Source organism: Triplophysa rosa, linkage group LG18 (genome assembly GCF_024868665.1).
Source record: "Triplophysa rosa linkage group LG18, Trosa_1v2, whole genome shotgun sequence".
Taxonomy (NCBI): domain Eukaryota; kingdom Metazoa; phylum Chordata; class Actinopteri; order Cypriniformes; family Nemacheilidae; genus Triplophysa; species Triplophysa rosa.
The window spans coordinates 14,106,437-14,125,095 of NC_079907.1; the positions used below are offsets into that span (position 1 = coordinate 14,106,437).

At 39.1% G+C, this 18,659-nt stretch overlaps 2 protein-coding genes across 3 annotated transcripts; one reads left to right on the top strand and one right to left on the bottom strand.

Moving 5' to 3' along the window:
* Positions 1-1,201: 1,201 nt before the first annotated feature.
* Positions 1,202-5,872, bottom strand: atad1b (ATPase family AAA domain containing 1b). The gene is made up of 10 exons (XM_057358562.1): positions 5,745-5,872; positions 5,206-5,393; positions 5,013-5,111; positions 4,804-4,924; positions 4,516-4,716; positions 4,332-4,438; positions 4,139-4,228; positions 3,997-4,047; positions 3,117-3,247; positions 1,202-1,322 (listed from the first exon to the last, which is right to left on the bottom strand). Exons 2-10 carry the CDS (start codon positions 5,377-5,379, stop codon positions 1,202-1,204), a joined length of 1,095 nt encoding a protein of 364 aa, XP_057214545.1. The 5' UTR covers positions 5,380-5,393; positions 5,745-5,872.
* A 1,136-nt stretch (positions 5,873-7,008) lies between these two features.
* On the top strand, positions 7,009-17,540 carry ptenb (phosphatase and tensin homolog B). 2 transcript variants are annotated; one of them, XM_057358558.1, is made up of 10 exons: positions 7,009-7,773; positions 12,680-12,764; positions 13,065-13,109; positions 13,364-13,407; positions 13,512-13,750; positions 14,071-14,212; positions 15,586-15,654; positions 16,007-16,173; positions 16,317-16,538; positions 16,641-17,540. In XM_057358558.1, exons 1-10 carry the CDS (start codon positions 7,695-7,697, stop codon positions 16,815-16,817), a joined length of 1,269 nt encoding a protein of 422 aa, XP_057214541.1. In that variant the 5' UTR covers positions 7,009-7,694; the 3' UTR covers positions 16,818-17,540. The 2 variants fall into 2 exon arrangements, with proteins under 2 accessions (XP_057214541.1, XP_057214542.1); XM_057358559.1 differs by lacking the exon at positions 15,586-15,654.
* The last annotated feature ends 1,119 nt before the right edge of the window (positions 17,541-18,659 follow it).

The following is an 18,659-nucleotide window of genomic DNA, read 5'->3' on the forward strand; positions in this document are numbered from 1 at the left end:
TTACAGTGTACATTCATGTATTAATGTAAATTTGGCACTGATGTTAGATTTTTGAACATTCCCAAATGAACGATTTACGGTTCGATCTCATATGTAAATGTGAAAAGAATGTGTGCTGAGCGCATAAACAGTAAATGCTTGACAATTCCAATATGAAGGAACAAGAGAGTATTTATTGCCTTACCATTTTCTTAAGGGACCAACCTAAAGATATGATCTCACAGCAAATGTATTTAATTAATGCTACCTTTTGTACAAACTTTTGAGATTTACACTTTCATACAATATTTGGTGAAATGTGCATTCAGCAGTATTTACAATAAAATCCATTAAGACAAACCCATGACCATTCAGTTATTTTACAAGGTAAACAAAACATTGACAAGTTGTATTATATTCTGACTTCTGATCTGATTTTAACTGAAATAACCAGTTGCAGACCTTGCAAACTTGACGCCAAAAAGAAAAACTTAAACTAGAAATGCATTCATTCTTTCACTTACATAAGTCACACCCTCAAACCTCCTGAATAATACCAGACTGACGAGTAACAGCAGTGGCTTGGCACTGGCTCCATATCTGAAACAAAGGCTTATGCATTCAATACAAATCAAATAGTTTAGTGCAACCATATTTTGAGTTTTGCAAATAAATATTTACACAATATGTCCGTCATGTCCCCTCTGTTCTGGACTAAGTTTAAGATTTACCTGTAAACACATCTTAAATGACTTACTCCCTAGGCCGAAATTGTTTTTTTTTAAGAGTTTAGCTTAAGTTAAAATTGTGTTAATGAATTTCAACACATCTGTGCTCACAAATCAGTCATATTTGTGTTACATAAACTTAGTGATCTAAAATCACTTTTTGATTCTAAATGTTTATGTAACTGGGAATAGTTTACTATACTGTTGCTCATCTTCATGAACCACATTATTGGATGACTTTTCATGGAGCAAACAAAACCACACAACAAAATGCATGAAGAAATCCACATTCAGAGATTCATTTGGGTGGGTGGCAAAACAACAGAGCAAGTAAATGACAGTGCAGGAAGAGATGATCAGAGAAATGGCAAAAAATCCATTTACAGATCCTGAGTTCCCTCTTTTGCAAACATGACACATCCTTATGTCACAGATGAGAAAAAACAAATTAGGTCCAAGTTCATGTATTTTTTTAAACAGCAGCAGCAACACATTCAGTCCAGTGGTACATGCTTAAATGCCTCATGCACTCCTGCGGATCTGGACTTCTTCATCTTGAGGATTGCCTTTTGCAAGTCGTCTTGCCTGATAGGACGGATGCAATCTTCCTCTGCGCTGTTATATGGGATAGAGGGAGATTAACAAGGCAAAACTGCAATAATGCCTAATGTTATACCAGTTTAAATGAGAAGATAATATGTACAGGTGCTGGTCATATAATTAGAATATCATCAAAAAGTTGATTTATTTCACTAATTCCATTCAAAAAGTGAAACTTGTACATTATATTCATTCATTACACACAGACTGATATATTTCAAATGTTTATTTCTTTTAATTTGATGATTATAACTGACCACTAATGAAAATCACAAATTCAGTATCTCAGAAAATTAGAATATTACTTAAGACCAATACAAAGAAAGGATTTTTAGAAATCTTGGCCAACTGAAAAGTATGAACATGAAAAGTATGAGCATGTACAGCACTCAATACTTAGTTGGGGCTCCTTTTGCCTGAATTACTGCAGCAATGCGGCGTGGCATGGAGTCGATCAGTCTGTGGCACTGCTCAGGTGTTATGAGAGCCCAGGTTGCTCTGATAGTGGCCTTCAGCTCTTCTGCATTGTTGGGTCTGGCATATCGCATCTTCCTCTTCACAATACCCCATAGATTTTCTATGGGGTTAAGGTCAGGCGAGTTTGCTGGCCAATTAAGAACAGGGATACCATGGTCCTTAAACCAGGTACTGGTAGCTTTGGCACTGTGTGCAGGTGCCAAGTCCTGTTGGAAAATGAAATCTGCATCTCCATAAAGTTGGTCAGCAGCAGGAAGCATCAGAAGCGTCTCGCCTGGGCTAAAGACAAAAAGGACTGGACTGCTGCTGAGTGGTCCAAAGTTATGTTCTCTGATGAAAGTAAATTTTGCATTTCCTTTGGAAATCAGGGTCCCAGAGTCTGGAGGAAGAGAGGAGAGGCACAGAATCCACGTTGCTTGAGGTCCAGTGTAAAGTTTCCACAGTCAGTGATGGTTTAGGGTGCCATGTCATCTGCTGGTGTTGGTCCACTGTGTTTTCTGAGGTCCAAGGTCAACGCAGCCGTATACCAGGAAGTTTTAGAGCACTTCATGCTTCCTGCTGCTGACCAACTTTATGGAGATGCAGATTTCATTTTCCAACAGGACTTGGCACCTGCACACAGTGCCAAAGCTACCAGTACCTGGTTTAAGGACCATGGTATCCCTGTTCTTAATTGGCCAGTAAACTCGCCTGACCTTAACCCCATAGAAAATCTATGGGGTATTGTGAAGAGGAAGATGCGATATGCCAGACCCAACAATGCGGAAGAGCTGAAGGCCACTATCAGAGCAACCTGGGCTCTCATAACACCTGAGCAGTGCCACAGACTGATCGACTCCATGCCACGCCGCATTGCTGCAGTAATTCAGGCAAAAGGAGCCCCAACTAAGTATTGAGTGCTGTACATGCTCATACTTTTCATGTTCATACTTTTCAGTTGGCCAAGATTTCTAAAAATCCTTTCTTTGTATTGGTCTTAAGTAATATTGTAATTTTCTGATACTGAATTTGGGATTTTCATTAGTTGTCAGTTATAATCATCAAATTAAAAGAAATTAACATTTGAAATATATCAGTCTGTGTGTAATGAATGAATATAATATACAAGTTTCACTTTTTGAATGGAATTAGTGAAATAAATCAACTTTTTGATGATATTCTAATTATATGACCAGCACCTGTATGCTTTACTTCAATGCCTCAAAATGTATGGAAAAAAATATTTTATGTTTTTAGATTAATATCCCTGCTACCATTATGCTTCATGTTCTGTATTCGTGTAAGAGACATATGTAGTAGAAAAAAAACAATAAACTAATTTAAAAAAATTACCTTTCATCATTGTTGTGTACAAAATCACGCACACAGAGCAGTGCGGCATCTCTGCACGTCTCCTTGAGATCACTTCCTGAAAACCCTTCGGTGTCTTTTGCAACTTCACTGAGGTCCACAGCGGACTCCACCTTTATATTAAAAAAAATTACTCTTTAGGCACTTGTAACGTTTAACAACCTGAAGGTCTATGAGATGCCAGTACACTACTGGGTCATTCCGTGTCAAATCAACCAAACTTTGAATATATCCCTGGTGCGAATTTTTGATTTTTTTTTCTATTTTTACAGAAGCAAGAGCAACATCGGTAATGATGAAAGCCAACATATTAAATGCCATAGATGAACAGTCATTAAGTAATCAATTAATTTGTAGAGGGAGGTACAGTGCCTTGCAAAAGTATTTACTCCCCTTCATTTTATTCACATTTTGTTATGTTTATTACAGATTAAGGTATCTCTAACGGTTCTGGAGTTACAGGCATGCAAATTTTATAAAAAGAACACAAAAAATGCCCTTTCTTCCTTTTTGAGCGGTCACCACTTGCATAAAATGCATCAAGGATTGCTAAAGTTAACAGATTTTACCAACAGATATACCGACCTCTGTGTAAAAATAAAATTATGATGCTGGCATATTTCTCGTGTCATTTTTACCCCCTCTAAAATGGCTCCAAATTTCAGGTGAAAATGGTCTTTATTACCTCCCTCTACAAATTGATTACTTAATAACTATTCATCTGCGGCATTTAATATTTTGGCTTTCATCACTACTGATGTTGCTCTTGCTTCTGTAAAAACAGGACAAAAAATAAAAAATTCGAGCCGGGGACCTTTGGTTGAGTTGACACGGAATGAACCTGCTTTAAAAACATACTTACTTTCTCATTTTCCAGGATCAGTTTCAATATATCTCTTCTCTGATTGAGACTCTAAATAAATAACAAATGACAATGTATAAGAAGCTCTACACAGTTTCACATAAGTACTACAAATATTTATGTAATATCACATAAATCTTACTGGCTGATTGATGTGGAACCGTGTTGGCATTCTTCGCAGTATAGCAGAATCAAGATCTTGTGGCCGATTGGTGGCTCCCATGATTATGACCTTTGTTAGGAAAACAATCACAATACTTGCTTATTTTTTACCAGCTAGATAGAAAATGGGACTGTCACTAACTAATCAAAGAAGAACAAATGCTTCATTCTACCTGGCAGTTGAAGTCAGTTTCCAGTCCATCCCATAAGCTCATGAACTGAGCCTTCATCATGGCCGTGGCCTCATGATCTGAACTCGAACGACTCCTCAAAAAGGAATCTAAGACAAGTGCATTAGACATTACACTTAACTGCCAAAACCCTGAATACTGAATAAAAATCAAAGCATGCCTTTACCAATCTCGTCAATGAAGATAATAGAAGGCTGTAGTTTGATGGCCAGAGAGAACACGGCTGCAGCTAGTTTCTGGGATTCTCCGTACCATTTGTCAGTGAGAGTGGAAGGCTGTAAATTAATGAAGCGGAATCCAGCCTCTTTGGCAGTAGCTTTGGCGATTAGAGTTTTCCCACATCCTGGAGGCCCATACAGCAACACTCCTGAAAAAAAGAGATGAAACCCACCTCAAAATGAACTGTATGTAGTGAAGATGGTAGACACTTTATGGAATCATTTCCACTTCCTACCTTTAGGTGGCTGAAGAAGTCTGGATCCTTCAAACAAATATCTCTTCTGGACTGGAAGTATAACTGTGTCTTTCAGTTCCGTTATGACTTCATCCAAGCCAGCGATATCACGCCATGAAATCTGTGGGTGGATGTGAATGATTTGTATAACTTGCAAATAGCTACAGGTAAATAACATCAAGCTGCCAGATGGAGACTAAATTACTCACATGCATAGTCAATGGATCCACAAGATGAGCTGCGATGCTCATCTCATATTCAGAAAGCTTGACATTCTGCACTCCTATCTGTCGCATTAGTTTCTCTGCCTGTGAAAGTGCAACAAAACATGGTTTTTATATTTGATGCCATGTTTCGTAAAACCTAATGCTTACCTTTCTAAACTACATGTATATGGCATACCTGTTTTTGTGCCTCGACCTTTTGTTTTCTTGTTGGATCAATAGCATCCACCATCCACTTTATTGTAAAATAGGTGACGGCACCAAATATAGTAAGGCGGAAGAGTAAACCTATAACCTCATTCCTGCCCAAAGGGCGGGTGATATTGTCAGTTGGAATCTCTTTCAATACCATCCTCTCACATTCACCTATAGAAAGAAAAAAGCCTATAAGTCTATGGGTGTTAACAGATCTTTACAGAAACCAGGTTTACAATCAAAGAAATTATTCAGATCAAATACTAGAGACATTAACATTACAGGTAACATTACTGCTTAGCGCTGCTGTTTGCTGTAATTTTCGGCCACCTCGCTGAAATGCTTCCTAATGTAATAATCAGGTAAAGTACCCGGCGTAGTTTGCTTTCATTTTCACTGGAGAGCGCAGATTTTGCTAAACTGGGAGGTTGGTTGCTTACTTGGCTATGACCTTCTTGGTGTAAATGCATTATCGCAAACAAAACAGTAGAAGCGAGACTCAATATCAAACTGGGTACTTACCAAAAGTGTCGTTATTATAGAGACTCGGAAGTGATGTTTAAAATGCAGTTAATTTTAATCAGTTGCCTCATTTACTTCAAGCGATCAGACTTGCATGACACACTCACCTCCGCAATTACTTTCTCGTCTCCAGTGAAGTGTCGCATTCTGCACACTACTGCCCTCCACCGGACCGGAAGTACAACAGAAAAGACTGAAGAGAGGCCACTCACTGCACTTGAGACTGTCACTGAAGGGAACGATATGCCAATAAATAGAATATAAAAATCGTTTAACATATGATATACATATGTAAAAAATGAAATGACATAACTTTTCTGCGAAATGTACCTATTTACCGACTTTTTTATTGTGACTCCATGTAGAAAAAGCCTGCCTGCAAGGGCATAAAAGGTCGTTGCTTTGAGCTACATTTATGGTTGATTAAACTTTCGTTTGAAATAAAAAACCGTACATCCAGCGAAAACATTTACGGGGAAATGTGTCAAAGATGCTGTTCGCATCTAGTGTGTATATTCCCGATTATTCTGGCAGGTGGCGCTGTACAATAAAGATGTTCCGTCTGAAAGGCGGCTAGAACGTTCTACCTTCGTTCTGCCCTTGGGGGCAAAATGCACATACGAGCAAATGATAAAGAACACAATTTGTCGTTAGCAGTTCCTCCTTACAGCCATAATAATGAGTGATTTGGCTAATCGTTAACGTATATCGCATATATTTCCTATTTGTTCAATTATAATTGTTAAATGATATACTTGTGTCTTTATGCACTAACTTTTCTGCTTGTGTAAGCATTTTAGTAGTTTCCTGCCTTCTATTGCAAGATAGTCGAGACGCATTGGTTAGGGGTTTACTTTGCTTTCTCTACGTATTCATTTAATGCAGTAGAAAGTATATATTAGCGGTTATCACTCTCTCGTCAGGCTGGGTAAAACCAACTACAATCTCTCTGAAAGCAACCGAGGATTACGTAATATCTACATTGCTTGAAACCTGATATAAAATATTAGAAACTTCCTTCATTTCTGTAGACACGTGACCCTGGAACAAAAAGTAGTTCGTGTGTGCTCTGTCCATGTTCCTCCGCTTGCCGAAACAAAACGTAAATAGTACATACAATTATTAGTTCGAGGTAATGAGAATACAGTATGTGCATTTTTTTCTCTTTATGGTCTGAAATCCAATTCCAAAATGCTAGACCATGTTCGTAAAATAACGCATTCGTGGAACTATTTGGAACAGCGGAAGGACATGTTACCCGAACGTCACCTTTTTTCAACGGGAAGCCATGATGGAAGTTTGAGAGTTTAACAGGGTAGAGGAGAAGCGGAGGAAGCGGACCTGATTGAAGAGCGTACGGAATTGCTCCTACGTGACATTTAAATAACGAGTTTTACCTTTCTTGGTGGAGGCTGTCACTTTTCATTTAATGTGTTGGAAACCGAGCATCGCTTGACGGTTGAAATTTTCGATGGCTTTTATTTTTTTAAGGACGTGTAGACGAGCTAGCGTGCTAGCCGTGGGAGCTAGCGGCTAACGTTAGTCGGAGAACCTTACAGACGGAGCGCGAGTTGAGCGCGAGCTGGGCTCTGTCAAACCCTTCTTGAAGTGCAAGCGCCCGGAGAGGATTGTCTCTCCGCCTTTTCTCTCCATCACGGCGGCCACGGTGAGACCAGAGACTTGCCGTGAATTAGAAATATCGCATTTCGTGACGTGTGGAGTTACTTGTCTCTTCACCCGGGGCTCGTCTGAGCAGAGGAGGGCATTTTGGAAGCCGGGCCTGTGGTGGTTTGGAGCGAGGCCCTTGATGAGAGAAGAGACTCTATTTTAGTTAACGTTATCAGGTGAGCTAGCAAAGGACTGCAAAACGAGCAGACCAGACGACCGACCGCGCAAAAAGCAACAGTACCCTCTCTCACACTAAATACGTTAAGGACTCCTGTCACAACCATGGCTGGGATCATAAAGGAATTTGTCAGCCGCAACAAAAGGAGATACCAGGCAGATGGCTTCGACTTGGACTTGACCTGTATCCTTATTGATCAATCAAATCTTCCTGTTTTATTTGTTGTGTAGAATTCCGTGTCTGCAATGAAGGTAATGGCTTGCGTCTTGTTCCGAACCAACGCATCTTTGCGGTATAACCGCGTTTATTCATTTTAAGTTAGATTTGTGTTTTTACAGAAACTATTGGCATTAGCACTTAGTCACCGACTGGAGCTTGACTTGATCTAGAATCTAGATCGATTGCTTTCTGTAACGTTAGTCGGGTCAAATCAACGTCTGCGCTGTTTAATTTCATGTGTCAGTTGTCAATTTGACCATGTTACCGAGCAGACAGAAAATCAACACAGGGCACGCGCAGTCATTGGATTTGTCCCGTCCCAGGCTCGTTTGCAACTCAACATCCATCCATTTCGTCCATCAGTCTGTGCTAACCAGCAGGGTCAGCAAGATTGAAAAAATGTCATTTTTCTATTCTTATGTAATCTGATATATCGATTGAGGGCTAATCTGTAATCCTAGACATTCATTTCAAGGCTCCTCGCACGAAAAACGCAGTTCGGGGGTTTTAAACAAAAGATCCATCACTGGCCTATATGCGATGGATTAGATGAAATGCACTGGCAGTGTCACACAAAGAGCCGTTGCATCAGATGCGTGCAGAAAATGGATCTTAATTTGGTATGGAGCAAAATTAAGTCTGCCGACAAGCTTGCAAACAAAAAGAAAAACAGTAATAAATGTATTTTTGGTAAGCAATGGAGCCATACAGTCCTGTTAAAGGGTCTCTCGGTTGGATCCTTTAGGTGGCCTTTGGGTTTTATTTTAGAAGCGTCATTTATCCTTGCTCAGTATATGAGCCATATGTCAACGTTATTTGTAATGGCAAAATATTTTTGATGACGACTGGTCAGGTGCGTTGTAGAGTAATCGTAAATCATGATCTAAACGTCCCTGACGGCTTGCTGTTTAAATTACAGGATTCAGTATAGTCAAAGAAACACCATTGGCGCTGTCCATAGTTACTCAACATAACCTTAGAATATACATTAAGTCAGGTTTACAACAAACCTCAAATAAGCAGGATTTTAAATGTACAAGAAACAAGGCTGAAAGGACAGATAGAGGACATGATAAAATCACTGACTAGGTGCTGTTCTTTCTCTACATGGCAGTATAACAAAAGCCAAGTAAATCTTAATTTACAAATCAGCATCAAGGTCAAAGCAGTACATTTTAAAGTATTTGCACTTTTGTTTTAAGACTCATATTATAGGAGTTGCATATGAATGAATGGATTGCACACGGCCAGGCATTGATTTTCTCTTGCATGCTGAGATGGTGTGTGGGCTCAATAAATTGACACATTGGAAGTGATTGTATCATGCTATGCCCTCATCGCATTTTAAATGCATGCTGTTGGTTGATAAAGTGGTGTGCAGGAATCCTTGCACAGAGACTATACCTATGTATAAAATACCTAAATATAATGATGTCATTCTTCTGACATCATTGTTTCTTACGATGCAGATAAACACTAAGGAGTTGGTTAGCGACAGAAATTGTTAATTGATAAAATGCAACTTGTTTGATAGCATACATGGGTATAAGTATTAGGGCTGTGCAAAAATAGTTACATGTATCGATATCGCAATATTGTTTTTTTCAATAGTGTATCAATAGTGATACCTCTACTATCGATAATTTTTTTTAAATCATGTCATATACATATGGCCAAAAGTAAGTGGAAGCGAGCATGGCGAAAAATATAAGAAGGCTTGGAGCTCTCAGAGCTGATGTGTGGGTGTGCTCTGGTTTTCAAAATAAGTCATGGAGTAATGAGTTATATAAAATAATGCTGTTTGTAAGCTTCGCAAGTCATGACACAAGTCACTTGGCTACTGCAGTGCATTAGACTTTATTAAGTTTATTAGAGAAAAGTAACAATGGCATTTATTGTGCTTTCACGGATGTGACACCAGCACATTTACAGCACAGATGAAGCAGGGGTTTTATACTGCCCATGTTCATTGTTTTAACTGTAATCCACCACAACAGCCAAGTGACTTGCGTGAGCCACCTTATTCCCCTGTGTTACCCGCTTGAGGGGCACAATCCACAGTTTGAGAACCCAAACCTCTGATCTAAAGGTCCATGCATCACACATCATGGCCACTCTGCAGAGGTAAGGGATGTTTTTACACTTATCCTTACAGAAAACCCCTGGTGGTGCATGTTGTATTTCTAGCTCTACTTTTTACATTTTATATTTAAAGTATTGCAATAAATTGCAAATGTGTATCATATCGAAACACATAGCAATATATAGTATCGTGACCCATCTATCGTGATATGCATCGTATCGGAAGGCACTTGTCAATACACAGCCCTAATAAGTATGTTTACTAGACTCAAAGAGACAGATTTTTCATTACCGTTTATATATGTTATGTTTGTAAAAAATGCAGGTAAGATTAGAACGAAGCATTTTCTTTTGCAGGTTAAAACAATAGCGTTATGGTCACTGCAGATTATAGTTTCAATTTCTATGCAAAGTACGCCACAACATAACAAAGAGTGACCAGTTAGTATACTGGCATCTGTTTTGTAGCTGATTATTTACTGCATTAAGTGATATTTATCATATCCGTTACAGCTTTAGTCACTATAACTAAAGATGTCTGTTATTTGGATAACATTATGCATGAGTTTCACATTATTTATTGATTATTATTGTATGACAAGATCTGAATTGCATTTACCAAATTAATTGCTAGGATGTGTTGAAAGTATATGGTTTTCTGTTTAGCGTTTCTAGACTTGATCAAAGCATTCTTTATGACCTCTGAAATTTAACTACTCTGGCTGAGATCAAAAATCTGGATTCTTAACAAAAGACGTTTTATATGTTAACATGCGTTTGAACTGTAAACAACTCGAACAGATGACAAGAGGGGCCACTGTCGTATTGTCTTGAAACATTCACTTATCCAGGATTTTATTGTATTGCTCATCATCGTGTTGGTAGTGTGGAACTGTTTTTGGATCACAGCTTTATCAGATGTTGTACTTGGAAGACCTGTGCATGGCTTATGAGAATAGCTGTCAGTGTTTTTTTTTTTTAGTGGCGGAAGTGTTAGAGGGATACTTCACCCAACAATGAAAATTCTGTCATCATTTACTCACCTTCGAGTTGCTCCAAATGTGTATAAATTTCTTTGTTCTGATGAACACAGAGAAAGATATTTGGAAGAATGCTTATAACCATTCCATAGTAGGAAAAAATACAATGGTAGTCAAAAGTGCCCCAGAAGTGTTTACTGTTCTACATTCTTCAAAATGTCTTCTTTCGTGTTCAACAGAACATCGATCTGTTTGATTATAAGCATTCTTCCAAATATCTTTCTCTGTGTTCATCAGATCAAAGACATTTATACAGATTTGGAACAACTCGAAGGTGAGTAAATGATGACAGAATTTTCATTTTTGGGTGAAGTATCCCTTGAACAGTTTACCAGATTTGCCGTGTGAACCTCTGTCTACACCAGTCCACCAATCATAGGCACAGGAAGATGTCACTTGATAACCATCATCCAGGCAAAATGGTACTTCATTTCTTTGTTCCAGGCATGGTGTGTTTGAGGTCCGTTTGAAGTTTCAAGTTATTACTAGAAAAGTTTTGTTACAGAGGGGAATGACTCAAAGGTTTGTTTATTCAGATCGGCACAGATTTTCACAGAATTGGATCACCTGTGATTGAATACATTTGACCATATTTAAATATATTCCACAAAATTATTTATTTGCACACATCAGAGCAGGAAGAATGGAAAAAAAGGTTCAAATTCTGTCTGTGTCTGCCCATCAATTCTGATCTTATGCGTGTCAGTGAGTATGTTTGCTATAGCTGGGTTGTTTTTATTGTGTTTGATAATACAGATAGGCATGTGTAGGTCAGGCTCAGTGATGCACTCTCAGAAAGGTGAGGAAGGAAAGTGATTCCAGGCTGGTTTGAGGCACAGTGTGATTTATTTAGTGCCCCTGTGTGGCCCTCTGGGTTAGAGGTCTATGCATTGGTCTCTTACGGCGAGGACCATCTGTTCTATATTACCCAGTATCCTGTTATCTGAGCTCTCATTGCACAACTAAGAGTAAAACGCTGCTTTAGTGGAAATGCTGAAGTTTGGTACTGAACCGGCATTGTTTGTTGCTTTATCGTAGTGCTTTGCATTGTGTCCCACCCTCACCTTGATATTTTGCAATGCATATCGGTTCATAAAAATGAGTTCCTGAGATATGTAGTCTAAAATTGAGTCTTAATAGTTTCTCATTCTTATGGTAAACCTATTTTAAGGGTCTCTGGAACACAAAGGAACATTTTTGTGGATGAAAATGAATGGGGACTGGAACTGTCATATTTCAAATGGCAAAGTCGTATAAAAGGATTACTAAAATGGTCCATAATACTCATGCACTAAGTTCAAAGTCTTCTGATAGCTTTGTGTGATGATCAACAAGGCTCTCAGTCTCAAATGAACTACAGAATTCATTTTTCATACAAAAAAAACCTATTGGTTCCTGTATGTGTCATGATAAAAGTGATGATCCTTTATTTCATTTGATAGTTACAGCAGAATATTTCTAGTGAACACTGTTTCAGAAGTCTAGGAAGGCTCCTGAGTTGTATGAAATGATGACTCTTGGTACATGGGAAAGAGTTGCTAGAGTATTTAAAGTGTACTTCGATTGTGTTTGACAAATTATATTGTACAGGTTTTGGAACAAGGGTTTGTAAATCATGACACAAGATTATTTTTTGTTTATCTTTTTTATGTGGGTTCAGATAGTTGTACATTTTTGTTGTTGCTTTTTAAACCCTTATCATTTCTCCTAGAAAGACATCTCTAGATTTCCTTGACGGAGTTTTTTAGATATTTATCCTAATATAATTGCTATGGGGTTTCCTGCTGAGAGACTCGAGGGTGTCTACAGAAACAACATAGACGATGTAGTGCGGTAAGTATTTCATTCTGATATGTAATGGACAGCAAAGCTTTAATCTTTCCAAGTCTAAAATTTTAACAATATTTTAGTGGTCCAAAAAGGCGCAACTGCTTTGATCTTTGCCAACATGTTGGACTTAAGCTTGTCCCAGTTGCCCAGTGACATTATCTCTAAGGCTTCATGCTGTAATTCCCTGGAATTGTAAAGATTAGTGATTGTGAACAACCAGACAAAGAGAGTAGTGTAGGGTGCTGCTGTTTGTACAATTTAACCAACGTCGACATTGTTGATATCATTGTTTTCTTTCTGCAGGTTCCTCGATTCAAAGCATAAAAATCATTACAAGATATATAATCTGTAAGTTTATTTTCATTGACTTCAGTTCTCTGGTATGTGCTGACATTTTATAAAGATTTTTTTTGCTGTTGCGTAACACAACCGCTGCAATCATGTTCAAATCAAGTTATAAAAATAATCAACTAAATGATTTTGAATGGATTGCATTGTTCTGTTGAGTATGGGAGTTATGCAAAGTTCTACAGCAGAAAATCGTTACGTTGAGCATTGAAACATTGTGTTGAAGCACTCATTTTCCATCTTTTTATTTTTAGATGTGCGGAAAGAAATTATGACGCTGCCAAATTTAATTGCAGAGGTAAGATGCATGAATTGCAGAAATGAGATCTGCGAAACATGATGTCAGTTTGTGTCTGGTAATGTTGAAGGTGTGTCAGCGGTCTGTCGATTTGTCCCCTGCAGTTGCACAGTATCCTTTCGAGGACCACAATCCTCCCCAGCTAGAGCTCATCAAACCTTTTTGTGAAGATTTGGATAAGTGGCTCGGTGAAAACGACAATCACGTGGCTGCCATTCATTGTAAAGCTGGAAAGGGACGTACAGGTGTCATGATTTGTGCGTACTTGTTACACCGAGGCAAATTCAAAAAAGCACAAGAAGCTCTGGACTTCTACGGTGAAGTTAGGACTAGAGATAAGAAGGTATTGGGTATTTCTCTGTTAGTTAATTTAATCTGATAGAACTGTTTTTTATATTGTTTGTTATAGTGTTGAATTGTTTTGTAATCAATCATAAAATTCTGCCTTGCAAACAACTTTTATGCTGTGTAACCAATGTTGCATTGGCATGGTCAAATATTATAGTATTAAATATTTTGAATGTTTTATTATAACTTGGTGTGTCAATCCACTCACACACTGACGGGTCCTGTCACATGAATTTGGGTTTAAATTGCTACAACGTGTTTGTCAAACCCCAGAGGAGATCTTTATTTTAATGGTCCGGGTTTGCTGTTTCACAGGGAGTGACTATTCCCAGTCAGAGGCGATATGTGTACTACTACAGCTACCTTCTGAGAAATAAGTTGGAGTACAAACCCGTTGCCTTGCTCTTTCACAAGATGGTGTTTGAGACTGTGCCTATGTTCAGTGGAGGAACCTGCAGTAAGTTTTCTCTCTCTCTCTCTCTCTTCTTGCTCTCCTAATCATCTCCGGCCGTCTCGTACGTAGAAGACCTGCGTCAGTTTCTTCCGTAGTTTCTTCACCTTTTCTTCTCTCGTTCTCTCTCTCTCTCTCTCTCTCTCTCTCTCTCTCTCTCTCTCTCTCTCTCTCTCTCTCTCTCTCTCTCAATGTTTGGGTCTGGGTTCTGTTTACACCTGGTATTACCATCCATCTCTGGTGGTCTGTTCACAAGTGGTCAGGTGAGACAGATTGCTGCTTACACCTGGTATTAGCATGCGTCTCAGGTGCGTCTCCTGTGACAGTTTGTTATGGGGTTTCGGGGGGGGGTCAGAGTCTGGTTTTGTGAATGTATAGACTGCTAATTACATCGCTGTGTAGCTCTATGTTGTTTTTTTTCCAAAATCTAAAAAACCACAGCTACTTGAATAGAATTCAGTTTTAATCTTCTGTAAATTATTCTTTGGCCCTTTGAGCTCTTAAATGAACTTAGTCTTTTTAGTCTTTTTTTGACAGGTTGCATCAGGGTTAGTACTTAAACAGCAAAAAAACAAACAAATCCAGTTTGGATCCGGTTCACACTTGCAATTAGTGTAATCCACTTCTGCTCTGATTGCCCGAAACAGTTTGTAATACCAGGTGTAAATGACTGCTCCGAAACTCTCTACCCTTTTCTTTTTCACCCGTTTCAAATTATGACCTTCAAATTCTCATTTTCACTTTTCCCATCCAAATTAATGTTAAAGTGAATGTCTAGCCTTTGTCCTAATAGACCTCTATGAGCAGATTATTGTGTGCTTTAGTCTTTGGCTTTTCAAAGAATGTTCTTGAAAGGTGGCAGGTATGACAGGACACGTGTAAAGATTTTCCAGGCTGATTCTGTAGCACTGCATCCATGTTTCTTTGTCTGTGACTCCTGTATACCTCCCCTTGGCCCTATTCTGAACATGTTATTGGTGATGATACTGACTGAGCCTGTTGTACACGGTCTTCAGGTTTCAAGGCTCTTGCTCAAATAGCTCCAGACAGAAGGACTAAAAAGATACAGCTACAGAACTGGATCATTCATTTATTCATTCAGCCTCTATTTATTAGTTGTATGTCTTTGTAATATGTGACTTTCCTGTCTTTGACAGGCTTACCTATTTCAGTCTCGCTTAAGACTTAACGTGTGTGTGTGTGCGTGCGTGTGTGTGCGTGCGTGTGTGTGCGTGCGTGCGTGCTTGTCTGTCTGTGTGTGTGTGTGTGTGTGTGTGTGTTGAGCTCTGTTGAAACATTTCTCTTCCCCTTCATAGTGCCCTTTCTCTTGCTCTGACCAGACTGCCGGACAGTTTTTAATCTCCTTCTTTTTCTCCAAGGGGATACTGCTGTAAAAAGCAAGAGCGAGCAGATTCCACATGGGTTCAGAAAAACCAATTGGCATTGGGGTAACATCAGCTTTTTCTAAAATGTTTGTCATTTTTTTCAGTTTTGTTAGCCTAGGCATGTTACTGTGTAAAATGTTCTTGCTATTCAGAAGCCACTCTCGGGTGGTCTTTTGTAAAGCCCAGAACGGGGCGTATGGGAGCGTGGTCTTGGTCAGATGTTCGCAGAATAGGGCCCTTAAAATGCCACTCTTAATTTGTATTTTCTTGTATAATTACTGTCAGCAGCTGTGTGCTCTTTCCTGTATGCTTCTCTTTCAAATTTCTAATATGAATTGACTCACCTTTTTGTCTCTGTAACTGAGAATCTTCACACGCAGAGCTGGAATGACAGTTACAGTGCTCTTTCTAACAGATCCTCAGTTTGTGGTGTACCAGCTGAAGGTGAAGATCCACACTTCCAACCCGACACACACCAAGAGAGAAGAGAAATACATGTTCTTTGAGTTTCCACAGCCGCTGCCTGTGTGTGGAGATATCAAGGTAGAGTTCTTCCACAAGCAGAACAAGATGCTGAAAAAGGTACGATCATTTCTCTTGGATTGGTGTCTTTTGCTGCATCAGACCCAAAAATTGCTTGTCACTGAAATAGTTGCATTGGCCTGGTTAGGAGATGCAGTTTTTGTGTACGTCCATTTCACTTTTTTTCACGTTTGCTCAATCAGGACAAGATGTTTCACTTTTGGGTGAACACCTTCTTCATCCCTGGACCAGAGGAGAGCTCGGAGAAGGTGGAAAACGGAGGTTTAGTGAAGGAACTGGATGGGATCCAGACCACAGAACGAGGAGAGAATAAAAAGGATTATCAAATCCTGACCTTAACCAAGAATGACTTGGATAAGGCCAATAAGGATAAAGCCAACAGATACTTCTCTCCAAACTTCAAGGTGTGTTAAGCGATGCTACAAAATCAGCGGGATAGCCTCATTTAATGTTGAATCTGTAGATTCATAGTCTGTGATAAATGTGTGGTCTTCCTTTTTCTCTAGGTGAAACTTTACTTCACGAAACCAGTGGAGGAGCCATCCAACTCTGAGTCCAGCACTTACACATCTGTAACCCCGGATGTTAGCGATAATGAACCGGACCATTATAGATATTCTGACACAACGGACTCTGACCCAGAAAATGAACAGTTTGACGATGAGCAGATTACAAAAGTTTGAAATATTTTTATGGGAAGAAAAACAAACCTAATAGAATTGTTTAAAGGAGAAAACTTGAATATGAACTGAAAGCAAGTACATTTTTTTCCAAACAGAAGTAGGACACGTCACGTTAAAACGCCATCAGTTTTTAGGGACATAAATGCTGACCAATTTTTTTTTTTTTTTAAGTTTACCCTTCTCCATGAAGTATCAACACTGATGTTCCGTGGATACAAATGTGACAGTATATGTTATGTAAATACATTTTCATGCCGTAAGGAAAAAGGAAACCCATTTAGGATGGGAGATGGTTTGTGGGAGAATCCAATGGAGATCTAAATGTGCTGCTCCGTCACCTGTTGAAATAAGGCCAGTGCTTAAATCTTCATCATTTTACTCTTCTTTCCTACCTACTGTGAAGCTCTTATGCTGTTGGAACGCCGGCATGTGTCATTTAGGTTCTGTTGTTCAGTGGAAACCATTTTTCGCTCTGGATTCATCATTATTACTACTACAGCTGTGGTTGTAATGGTTTTTCAGAGCTACATGACATTTTTGGCAGAAAACACTGCAAATAGCACCACCGTGTATTATCCTTTTCCTTTCTTTTTAATGCAAATCTACACAAACAACAGGGAGACCAGTGTTGCAAAAATGTTAACACTATAGCTCATCCAAGAAGGTGTGCATGTTATTGGAATCCATATTGTCAAATAAACGCTATACAATGTTTTTCTAAAAGGTTTCTAAAAGTCATTTAAAACGTGATTGTATTTTAAAGGAAGTCTTTTCCATCCCACCATGAGATTTTAATCTGTAAACGGTCTCTTAACTGTACTTCATTCTATAACTCGCAAGTTCCCCATTTTCAACTGGCACTTGTTTCGTTTTCAGTTCGTAACGGTCTATGATCTGAGCTTAAAGTCATTAGGCTGTTCTTTAAACATGTTGAGTCAAACTTGTGCTAGGGCTCCGCTGTCCCCAGTTCACTACAGCGGCAAACATCTCCAAATCCGCTAGAAGTGAATGCATTAGCTCTTCTGTAAGTCATGCCAACTTGGGCAAAGTTACGGCTTATTGCATGAGAAGCCCTTCTGAATGTATCAACCTTGGATGCAAGTTCTGGTTCGACAGCATTCACAAACTTTCTCCAGGCTGTCAGAAATCAGAGCTCTGGCTCTCTGTCTGTAGCCTAATGGTGCATGATCTAATGAAATCTGGATCAGCCTTTTATCCAGCAATGGTGCTTACAAACTGCAGACTCACAATGTATAGTCATTTCGGAGCAAATCTCATGGTGCATTCAAACGTGCTGCAGTGCGTCATAACTGTTAGCTGCACTTTCGATGTGCGTAACCGTCCGATAGTCTCCACCGTTCTGATGTCCCTAGCTTAGAGTTGACATGGTTTCAGTTTTACCTCTCCTTGAACAGGCCTCGTTCCAGTTTGGACTATTAGTCCAGCTAGTGCAGCTACAGATTTTACACAGTCCTGTGCTTGCTTCAGAAATAATAAAGCCCTATATATGAGAATATTTTAATGTATGATTCTTTTTAAGCATGCCAACTTTTTTTTAGCACATCTGGCTGATTAAGTCGGAAAACAAACTAAAAGACAAAAACGTTCTCAGTCTCTTGGGCAAGAATCTTCACTGAGGGTAGTGAGTAAGCTGCCTTTTCCCTGTACTGTTAACATTCAGGCTTCACACTCGTCACCAGCCCACCGCACACGTTGTACATCTCGCCTTCCTTAAAGAATACACGTCCCAGACATGAGGAGGAAACTCTGCCTTCCTTCATGTGATTGTACACCAACCAAACCAGGATAAGAAAACTAACCTTTTAAGGATTCTCTCTTTTG